An 11286-nucleotide genomic window follows, 5' to 3' on the forward strand; every position below is an offset into this window, starting at 1 on the left:
TCTTGCCTATTCAGGAGAAGGCTTCATGCTTCTCTTCCTCACATCATCGTGCATTAACTCTGCATTCCTATCATTATTAATGTACCGAATTCCCTACACATCTCCCATGCAGTTTTAACAGACTGGGAAGGAAGCCTCATTGAGTTCCTTATCCTCTCACTTTTGTGAGAGATTGTGCAATCTTTGAATTGCTTTTCCTAGCTCTTTGTCTCCTCAGCAGCCCTTCAACAGGAAAATCCTGCTTCCTATAACGTCTTTAAAGGCAAAGCCCTTCACCCTCTGCAAAGAAGGYAGGCAGTTTTCCCTCAGTCCATAGTGCTAAATATATTCGTGTCCATGCTGCAAAGCCTGGGGGTAAAAGGAGGGGATGGCTCCCCCCAGCTCAGGTGCTCTCCTGTGAAAAGGAGAGCCTTTGATTTTCCCTAGYGCTTCCACGTGGCACAGCTGTGGCTTGGGAGGGAGAAAGGTGGCAGGAAGCCGCCTCCGGGCAGAGCTAAGGCAGAGGCACATGGACCTGCTGCTCYGCTCTCCCAAAGGGCTTTCCCTGGCAGCGGCTCTCCCTGGTTTTCAGTGTGATGCTTTTCCTCACCTCCTGGTAAGCGTCTGTGTTAAYACCGGGGGTTCTCTGTTCACGTGTRGGGATTAATGATCCCCTGATTGCTGAGATGTGAAACCTGCCATGGGCACAGGTTCGAACAGCACAAGGTATTAACCATTTTGCCTAAGTAGGGCTTGCTGTAATATTTTATGCTTGTTGAGCTCTTCCTGTTGGAAAAGACTTTGAACTTTAAATGAAGTCGTAGGTACAAATAAGCAGCTGCTCTGCTTGTTTTCTTAAGGGAGCCGAGCACGGAAATGCTAAACAATTCGCTGTCGGTAGCGGGGGCAGACGAGGACGTTGTGGCAGCGGTTCTGCACCGCTGTCCGCCGGAGGMTCCTGACGGTGCCCGAGGTTTGGGCGTCAAGCGAAGCAAAGCGCAGCCTCCCGCATCCCCAGGCATCGCTCCATGGGCTGTTTGGAGGACAACGTGGCATCCCTTTCTTGGGCTGTTACTCAGTGTCCAGGATGTTAGTCTGGTAGGTGGGAAACTTGTACCATAATTCCTATTGTGAAACAGGAAGGTAAGGTGGGAATGATTTGAGATCTCCTCTTGCCTTAACCATAGGATGTTTAAGGAGAGCGGGGGTGGAAAAAAAGAAAAAAAAAAAGAGGGTTTATTCTCTTTTGAAACTGCTGAGAAGGTTTGTGTGTGTGGTCCTGGAGAAAGAGATGCAGCAGGTTCAGCTCCAAGGGCTTCTGACTCCACAGGGCACCTCTATAACTCCATGTGGTCCCACATGTGAAACGTGAGCCTTGGTCTCTGTGCAGAGAATTCCAGTCGTGGCAAACCTTCTAGCTTAAAAAAGGGGAGCTGTGACCTCTTCATCCTGGCTTCAACCCCTCCATCCCTTATTTAGACTTRAAGTCTGGTTTCTTTGATGGCCTGTGACATCTCCTTGGGGGGTTTAGCTGCACTCCGCAGGCTTGAACATGCCCTGGTTATCCACTTCCCCATCCATGTCTCAGTCAGAGCTGCCTCCTCTCCAGGGGCGGCCCTGCGGAGCTCGAGGCGGCTGGGAGCCGGCTGCAGACTCCCCTGGGAACAACCAGCCYGGCACGTGTGGCCGAAAGCCGCTGCCAGGAGGAGAGGCAGCCGAGGTGGAGGGCGAACGCTCCTGTTSTCGGCACCCCGAGGGCTTCCTGGTGCCGCAGGAGCCTCTGCTCCCACGTGCTCCTCTGCTCCTGAGGGAGCTGGTGCCGGCAGCGACTCTCCAGGCGGACTGGGAGCACGGGCGGGAAGGAACACGGAGCCAGSCTGTGCACTCCGGTCCTTCAGCTCCTCGGCTGTGGTTCCAGGTGGCTCCGTAGCCGTGAATCACCAGGTGACAACCTGTGCCACAAGCTCAGGCCTTCCCAAGGGGCACTTGGAGAGGCCGCAGGGCGGCCGGTCCCGCTTCCACAGGGCGGCCGGTCCCGCTTCCGTGGCCTCCTGCCACAGGCCACATGGGAGCCGCTGCCGGAGCGCGGGGCAGAGCCACAGAGCAGGACGGGGCCCTGCCGGATACGGAGCCATCACTTGGAGCACCGGGGTCTCAACTTCTCTCTTGCCAGGCAATTAATGTGGAGATTCCTGGGATCTTTGCCCAGAAGGGATTTTGTAGGAATTACAATAGCAAGGAAGTGCTGGCAAAAGCAGGGTGGAAAAGCTCTACTTCCACTTGGGGTTGTTGTTATCCCCATCCCCTGAGCTCCCTGCCGAGCCACCCGCTCCCTCTCCAAAGAATCAGAGTTTTGCCGTCACAAACAAAAGCACCTTGGCAACAGGCTGCATAATGGTGAGTATTATTACTAGAAATAAAGTCAAGCAGCAGCAGTAGGGATGTAATTTTGTTTAAACTCATCTATTCTTTCTTTCCCTGGGAAATGCCATTTAAGTGCCTATTTGTTTTATACAGAAACATCTGCAATGCCAAASAGGCCTGTGTTTCTTTCTCCAAAATACCCTTGTGCTGTTATTATAAAACGAAATACTTAAAAGKAGTTTGATTTTTGCTTTTTTTCCTATTTACTAGGGAACTATCTTTGGCTAGAGTAACTGCTGATTTTTAATGTACGGAATGACACAGCTTCAATCATCAGTAATTGCAAATGAGAGAAAGGAACCTTGTTAATTTATAAAAGTGTTGTGTGTGAGTGTGTGTGTGTGTGTGTGTGTGTGTGTGTGTGTGTATATATATATAAATTTGAAAGAATTAATGTTGCTTAAGATGGGCCTAGATAGATGCAAATGAACAGAGCCTGAAACTTGCTTTTGAACAGCAGCTGGTTTTCAGTAGGTTCCTCATCCCTGCTCTTTCTCCCTTCTTTCCTTCACTCATGAAGAACTTGGGTCACAGAWTCACAGAAGGGTTGAGGTTGGCAGGGACCTCTAGAGCTCATCCAGTCCAACACCCTGCTCCAGCAGGGACACCCAGAGCACRGGGCACAGGGCGGCATCCAGGCGGGTTGGGAAGATCYCCAGAGAAGGAGACTCCACAGCCTCCCTGGGCAGCCTGTGCCAGGGCTCTGGCACCCTCACAGGGAAGAAGTTCCTCCTCACATSGARATGGAACTGCCTGTGTTGCAGCTTGTACCCGTTACCCCTTGTCCTGTCACTGGCCACCACTGAGAAGAGTTTGGCCMCATCCTCTCTACATTCTCCCCTCAGATATTTGTACATATTGATCAGACCCCCTCTCAACCTTCTCTTCTCRGCCTGTGTTTTTTGGGGATTAGGGTTTATATGGGACTTGGTCTGCAGGTTTTGTTACAGCAATGTTGCCCGTTGAGCTTTCACTTGGCAAATTGCAAGGAAAAGCCATCTTCAACTAACATATTAAGAGGTTAACATGTCATCCAGGCAGGATATTAAAGCTTACAAAATTGAATTATGTTGTGTAAATATCTAATGCATAAAGGGTTAGGGATGAGTGGATACACAGCCAGAAAAGTAACCTATGTTTTTTTTTTAAAGGATCTCACTGTAATTTAATTCTTAATATAGGAATAGCCCGAGAGGCACAAACAGGTTTCACAAAAGGCCGGATAAACAGTGTGTTTTGGAGACTGATGCAGTTTTTCCACCCACCAGGCCTCTCCTTCAGCTCCCTCGTGCCCTGGAAGAGCCCGTTGTCCTCCTGCAGCTTTCGAGCCTCCCTGGGAGGCAACCAGAACGTTTCGAAAGTGACGCCCTCCCAGGCCGTGCTGCTCCCTGCTCCCCAGCTCATCCCGTGCAGCTTCCATTTAGCTTGTGATCAGCTGTGGCCTAAGGGCTGCAGTTTCTAAGGCCCAGCTCCTAAACACTGAGACATCTTCGGTGAGATTGAGCAGCTTGTGTGAAGTAAAGGAGGTCTGGAGTCCCTTAACCTCAGCGGTAACGATACTGTTAGGAACTGCATTGAAAAGGGGAAGGGAAAATCTCTGTTGTAAGGGGGGCTTTGGATTTATTAGAACAAGAGCTGCCTGGAGCAGAACCTTGGAGAAGGGGAGGCCGAAGTGGGGCTGGGGCAGCAGCCCCGACCGCTTGACCAGGGCGAGCAGGAAGGTCCAAGGAGCCTGGTGGGGCCTTGGGCTGCGCTGGGCCTTGCGAGTGAGGACACAGCAAACACGGGAGGAAAGCAGGCCGTGGTGCTACGGCTCTGTGAGAAGGCTCCAGCGGCAAATAGCCACTGCTTACACCATTTTAATTTTTATTTTTAAAAAAAGGAAATTTCAGCACTCATTCTGAGTCCCCAAACCCCAAGTAAGTGGTTGGTTGATGCTGTAAACTTGTCGCTGAGAACTCGTCTCAGCCACACTCATGCCCAGTTAATACTGCGGTGCCTGATCCTCACCAGTCACATGCAGCACGTGAGCAACTTCAGTGAGAGGCTCCTTCACCAAAACCAGCACATTTCTGCCCAGGAAAGCTCTCCTCCCTCCCGAGAKCTCCCTTGGGCACTGCATAAATATAGAGGGGGGGGAATGAAAAGCCAGTGAGTTATATTTTTGATACAGACCAAATTAATGCTGTTCCCAACTAGATCCTGAATTATTTAGCAGTAAGGAGAAAAAAAGGATTTAACCCTACAGTACAAAGTTGCTAGTGTTGTTCCTACAGGCAGTTTTAYCTTCATCAACTCTAAGAATAAAAAATAAGTATTGTAACTTATCAATAATTCAAAACATGCAAAGCTAATTAGTCAATAGATTTTGACATATTTAGCCAAGTATAATCAGAACGAATTAATTAATATTTTGTCTACAACTTCAGTAAATTGAAATATTCCAGAATCAATAGCCTTAGCAGGAGCTGGTTGGATAGAATTAAAATTGATTAGGGTGGGAGCCTGTTTCATTCCAGCCTAAAACGTTCCTGCAGGTGAATGATCCTGAACAAGAAGCCAGTGGCTGGGGTTGTTACTGCCTGTATGGCTCCGTTTCCCTAGRGAGACAAACGTGTTTAGGATGGGTGAGTTTGGCTCTCCACAGACTCAGGRGTATCCGCTCCATGGGTGTCCCTGTGGACTGAGAGCCCCAGAACGTGCATTAATGAGCACCACAGGACAGTGCTAAAAGAGCTCAGGACAGCTGGGAATGGTGAAGAAATGATCAGCCAGAAGTTAAATGCGCTTCTGAACTACTGAAGTTTATTAATAATAAAGTTTGACCAAAGTAGTTTTAATCCCCAAGATCTGTTAATGGAAGTCTAATGGTTCCCCTCCACACACATACCATGTAGTCAAAGATTAATAAAAGAACTGAGACAGCAATGTGTTCAAAATGCATGGAGAGCAATATTACTCTACAACAGTAAAAATAATGCAGAACTGATGCAAAAATGAGGTTTTGAATAATTCAGAGCAATCATTAGCCTTACAGACAAGAGACATCTTGAGTACTCGAGTCATGAGCTGGTTTACTGCCTCTTGCTCGAGGCTGAAATGTGCTCCATTCCCAGAGAGAGGCAGAAGCTCCCTCCTCCCCCCTTTCTTTTTTTGAAGTTTTAGATGTTTCTGTCTCATTTTTAGGCCTGATCAGCCAGGCCATTTGCCTACAAAATCTCCCCATCGCAGCTCGTGGCCTCCAGTCCTGCAGGAGCCCCGACTCGCAGTGGACCAGGAAGGGTCCCCCTTGGCCTCCCACTGCCTCGGCCGAGCTCATTCCCRCCCTGATTCCTGCCTGGGCTTTGCTTTGCTTCCAGGCTGCGCTTCCCTGATTCCTGCCAGAGTTTTCCTTCCCCCTCAAGGCTGTGCTTCCGGGCAGTTTCTCATTGCCAGCCACTTTCCAACACAGAACAAGGCCAGAACTCCCAGCTTAAGGGAACAGTGTCCAAAGAAAACAAAGGGACTGCGGAGGAACTCAGACCAGATGCTGCACATTTACCCAGTGCCCATCTGTGCCCAGCATCTTCCTCCCCCTTTAAGACTGACATTTAACAGGAGGGTTAGGAAGACCTTCAACAGACACAGAGCTGCACAGAGACAGGGTTGTGCCAAGGCTGCTTTTCCTTTCATCCCAAATATATATATATATATGTATATATATTACTTTGATGAAGCCCTTTATTGGGGCAGGGGAGGAATCTTTCAGCATGTCATTAGTTTAACTGAAAATTACGTAAAAACTTGGCAAAAGTTTCACTCTTGTCTATTATGGCAAAGCTATCTCTGGTTTTAAATGAGCTGCTTGTTGTCCGGGGATACCAAGACTTCAGAACACAGTAAGTATTCTCAGGCCTTTATTAAATTCCATCCACTTCCACACACGTTCAAGCATTTTAACCCATCTTACCTCTGCTTTTCGGAATCACGTGGCTAACGCATAGTAACTTCATGGGGCTCACCACTGAGGTCAAGCAAAGAAGAAAAATAGCCCAACCCCACAAGCAAGCAGAGGGCAGCAGTTGTTCRATTATCCAAGGTAAAATTGCAGGAATGGTGGGAGTTGCTATGAGGGATCGCCGAACAAACCCCAGGGCAGCAGCGCCACGGCAAGCGCCATGCTCTGGAAAAGCTGCGTTACAGGGAACAGGCCCTGGTGTCCCAGAGCAGGAACCCCTCAGAAATAAGGGTTTCAGTGCGGGAGGTGGGGAGGCTCTGGGGAAGCCCTGTTCARTGGGTAATAACGCTCCGTCACTGTGCAAGCAAGTGTGCTGGTTAATCATTAACTGCTCCTCTCCGTCRACCCAAAATCAGTCTTTAGTTGTATCCCCAAATCCTCATTATTATACCTGGCTTTCCTATGCCCCTGTGTTTTCCTTGCAGAGGATTATTCACCTAGGAATCAGTAATATTCTGCAGCCTCTCTCCAGTTCCCCTGTTCCAATTGAAATGACTGCCCCCCATCCTAAGCTCTAGCTTAGCATTACTAAGCCCACCACAAATGCAGTCCTACAGCGTGGCCTCAACACCATCAGCCAGGATCCCTTTCCCACACCCCTGCAGGAACCAACCTTGCATATTCCAGCCATGCAGCCTGGGACCACCCCTCGCCCAAAGGTGGGCTCAAAAATTCAGAAGGGGACAGGTAGGAACAGCATCCCGCTGGACAGTGGTGAGTGAAGCAGGTACGGTAGCTRCTTGTTCATCTTTGCTCTCAAAAACATGGGAAGATGCTGTAACAGTGGCTCCGAAAGGGCCTGAAGCATTATAGTGCGTGCGTGTGCATATATACATATATATATGCAAACATATATACACACACACTTGTAATTTAGGTATTAAAGGTCACTACATTTTAAATGCTTTTTCTAAATTGCGTTTTATCTCTGAAGACCTACAAGCCCATTTACCAGTTGCCTGGAAAAGACATCGRGCAATTAGAAAAATTAGGAAAAAAGTACAAGAGTAACACGAAACCTAGCACTCGGATTGGCCCTTCCAAGATTAAATTTCTCTCCCTGCTCTCTCTCCTCCACAAGACCAATTTTTCCTGGTTTGCTCAATGTATCACAGAATGCCACTACTGTTACCTCCAAAGAACACACAGACGTAGCATTGAACTTTGTTTTAATGGTCTCAAATTCTGTGACAGATTTTTGGTCAAGTTTCCATTTTAAAAAATTTATCGAATTTTCTCAAGACTAATAACTTAAACTGCCACGAAACAAATGGTCCACAAACATTCCTTTCCTTCTGAAGCTTTTACGATGCATTGTAATCATTAACCAGTCTTTTACTATTAAACTTAAATGGCCAATTGAGACAAACAGTTCTGAGACCGTTCTTCCACCACTGATTAAGACTGAGGTGGCAGCTGATGTACAGAATTTTCATTTAGCCTTCTGGGCCTTCTGGGCAGACTTCGTGACCTTGCCAGCTCCGCCAGCCTTCTTGTCAACTGCCTTGATGACACCAACAGCGACCGTCTGTCTCATGTCACGCACGGCAAAGCGACCTGGAACAAAACAACGCTGTTAGACTTTGTCTGGYGTTGCGTTCCCTGGACATTCCCTGCGCAGCAGCAGCACGAGGCCTGGTGGAAGGGAGCACAGACTCCTTCAGGACCATTATGCTGCTGCACCCTCTTTAAGACCTGGTGCTATTTTTMGGTTTCTATGAGCTAGCACCTTTCAATCCCTGTTCCGCAAAAAGCAGTACAGGTTGCTCTGCCATCCCAGGAATCAGAGTGTGTGTTTAACTCCTCAGGTCAGTGTTCAACACGCTAGTGGAGCCCTTACCCAGAGGGGGGTAATCGGAGAAGCTCTCGACACACATCGGCTTGCCAGGGATCATATCGACGATGGCAGCATCTCCGGATTTCAGGAATTTGGGGCCATCCTCCAGCTTCTTGCCGGAACGACGATCAATCTTCTCTTTGAGCTCAGCAAACTTGCAAGCAATGTGAGCAGTRTGGCAATCCAGCACGGGGGCATAGCCAGCGCTGATTTGGCCAGGGTGGTTCAGGATAATGACCTAAAGAAAATCAGGAAAAGCTCAAGTTAACCCGAGATACTTTGGAAAGCTCTTCTATATTTGCTCAAAGCACAGATCTCAGAACATAGGCCTGAGTCACTTCTGAGCTAAGCCTGAACTAAGCAAGAGGAGGATGCTCCCCTCTCATAGCCCAGAGCTACATTCCAGGCCTTCTCCAAGAGCTGCCGGGGTTACCTGTGCAGTGAAGCCAGCGGCTTCCATGGGAGGATCGTTCTTGCTGTCCCCAGCAACGTTACCGCGGCGAACGTCCTTCACAGACACGTTCTTGACATTGAAGCCAACGTTATCCCCAGGCAGAGCTTCGCTCAGGGCTTCGTGGTGCATCTCAACGGACTTCACTTCAGTTGTAACGTTGACCGGGGCGAACGTCACCACCATGCCGGGCTTCAGGACACCAGTTTCCACACGGCCAACTGGCACGGTCCCAATGCCTGCAAGAGAGATGTGGCATTTACSTCACTGGGTGAGGGACCCCATGGAAATAAAACCACTTCAGACTCATTCCTACRGTTCCCAGGGATTTCAGGCAAACGAATCCCTTTGTCCTGTCTATCCCGAGCACAGCATGGGAATACACACCGCCGATTTTGTAGACGTCCTGAAGAGGCAGGCGCAGGGGCTTGTCAGTGGGACGAGTTGGGGGCAGGATGCAGTCCAGAGCCTCGAGGAGGGTGGTGCCGCTGGCATTGCCATCCTTCCGGGTAACCTTCCACCCCTTGAACCAGGGCATCTGCAATAGAAACGGGCACAARTTAATCCCTGGCTTCAATGGCATAGGGCTAGGACAGACCTAGCAGCTTTTATTCTAGCATTATCCCACAACAGTACTACAGGCTTCTAASTTGTCAAGTGAAACAACTTGACTTCAACCTCCACATCTATTAAGTAAATCTAAACTATCAGAACGCACGTGTGTTTTACCATCACAGGAACTAGTAAGACTACTACGATACATTAAGCTCTTAATGCAAAACTTGAAACCTACGTTAGAGCTGGGCTCCAACATGTTGTCTCCATTCCAACCAGAAATTGGCACAAAAGCTACAGTGTCTGGGTTGTAGCCAATCTTCTTGATGTAAGTGCTGACTTCCTTGACGATTTCTTCGTATCTCTTCTGGCTGTAGGGCGGCTCGGTGGAATCCATCTTGTTGACGCCGACGATGAGCTGCTTGACACCCAGCGTGTAGGCCAGAAGTGCGTGCTCACGGGTCTGCCCGTTCTTGGAGATACCGGCCTCGAACTCGCCAACGCCAGCAGCAACAATCAGGACAGCACAGTCGGCCTTGGAAAGAGAGAAGGGGAAGAGACTCTCATTAACACAGGCTTACATTAGGCGGTCACAGATATGCGAACACTTAAAAAGCCGTCTCCCCAGCTCCTGAAATCCTTCGTTCTATGCACACACCTGAGAAGTTCCAGTGATCATGTTCTTGATGAAGTCTCTGTGTCCAGGAGCATCAATGATGGTGACGTAGTACTTGCTTGTTTCGAATTTCCACAGCGAAATATCAATAGTAATACCACGCTCACGCTCAGCTTTCAGCTTGTCCAAGACCCAGGCRTATTTAAAGGAACCCTTGCCCATCTACAGACCAAGAGGGAAAAAAAAAATTTAATACTCCAGCTTAGTTCAGAAAAAAATAATCATGAAATAGACAGTGAATAAAGGGCAGAAATCTAAAAATAATTGTAACCTATGCTGAAAGAAGTCATTGCTTGCAGAACTCTGGCCCAGGTTCATCTGGCACCACTAGTGACAGATGCCAACTGGTTTTCTGTTACTTAACCTGTTGACACTTTAGCCCTCTTGACAGCTTGTTAGAGGTTCTAACACATTACAAGTAAAACCTTGTTAAGCTACGTCCCCCTATCAAGTGTCCTCTAGAAATTTTGCTTTCCCAGCAATGCAATCCCTGCCACGATCATTGTTTCAACTACTTCTTGTGCAAACTTCAAGTTTTTTCACTTTCTAAAACTTTTTTTTTTTTTAAAGACTTGACCTCCAAAACTACACAGAAGTAAGAAAAAAAACCATTTTGTTAAAACAGATTATCAGTCTATGAACTGCAGTAGTGAAATCCAGGTGCACTTGGGTCACCTTCAATTTTATCTTCAATTAAATGTACAAAAGACCTTAAGATGTCTTTTTTTAAGCAAAACCAAACTCCAATCCCAGGTTACCATTACTGTGCAGGTGTTGCCTGGGCCTACCCTTCCCTTGCCCTCCTTTCACCATTAACTCTACCGCCCTACAGCCAGCACAAGAGACCTATCTGTGCGCAGCCAACCCGACTGTTCAGGTTCCACACGTACAAACACTACCATTTTTCCTACCAGGGGCACAACTCCAACCCAGGAGCCTCCTTGTGACCGCAGGGCAGGAAATCTGCCTTTTTTCGGCTTAAATCCTATGACTGAGCCTCCCTCTCCGAGCCGCGCTCCCGCGGAGCCCCGCGGGGCCCACCGACCTCGGCCGCTTCCTTCTCGAACTTCTCGATGGTCCTCTTGTCGATGCCCCCGCACTTGTAGATGAGGTGGCCGGTCGTGGTGGACTTGCCGGAGTCGACATGGCCGATGACGACGATGTTGATGTGGGTCTTCTCCTTTCCCATGGCGGATGGCTCGTCGAGTTCTTTCTTTCCGGCAGAGGAGAAGCGACACCTGGGAGCCGCCGCGGGCGGGCGGGACGGAGGGCGGGAGGGAAGGAGCCGGTGAGAGGCCGCGGAGGGGCGGGCGGAAGGGGGCACTAGACCGCGATGGCGGCCGCGTGCGCTGCGCCCGGGATGGCGG

The 11286-nt window shown here is 49.0% G+C and overlaps 1 protein-coding gene across 1 annotated transcript; it reads right to left on the reverse strand.

Moving 5' to 3' along the window:
• Positions 1 to 7552: 7552 nt before the first annotated feature.
• Positions 7553 to 11179, reverse strand: EEF1A1 (eukaryotic translation elongation factor 1 alpha 1). The gene is made up of 7 exons (XM_026051262.1): positions 10965 to 11179; positions 9902 to 10081; positions 9482 to 9778; positions 9076 to 9226; positions 8671 to 8927; positions 8241 to 8475; positions 7553 to 7957 (listed from the first exon to the last, which is right to left on the reverse strand). The coding sequence occupies exons 1-7, from the start codon at positions 11106 to 11108 to the stop codon at positions 7833 to 7835; spliced, it is 1389 nt and encodes a 462-aa protein (XP_025907047.1). The 5' UTR covers positions 11109 to 11179; the 3' UTR covers positions 7553 to 7832.
• Positions 11180 to 11286: the final 107 nt, after the last annotated feature.

This window comes from Nothoprocta perdicaria, unplaced genomic scaffold (assembly GCF_003342845.1).
Source record: "Nothoprocta perdicaria isolate Ctin4 unplaced genomic scaffold, notPer1 scaffold_74, whole genome shotgun sequence".
Lineage (NCBI taxonomy): Eukaryota > Metazoa > Chordata > Aves > Tinamiformes > Tinamidae > Nothoprocta > Nothoprocta perdicaria.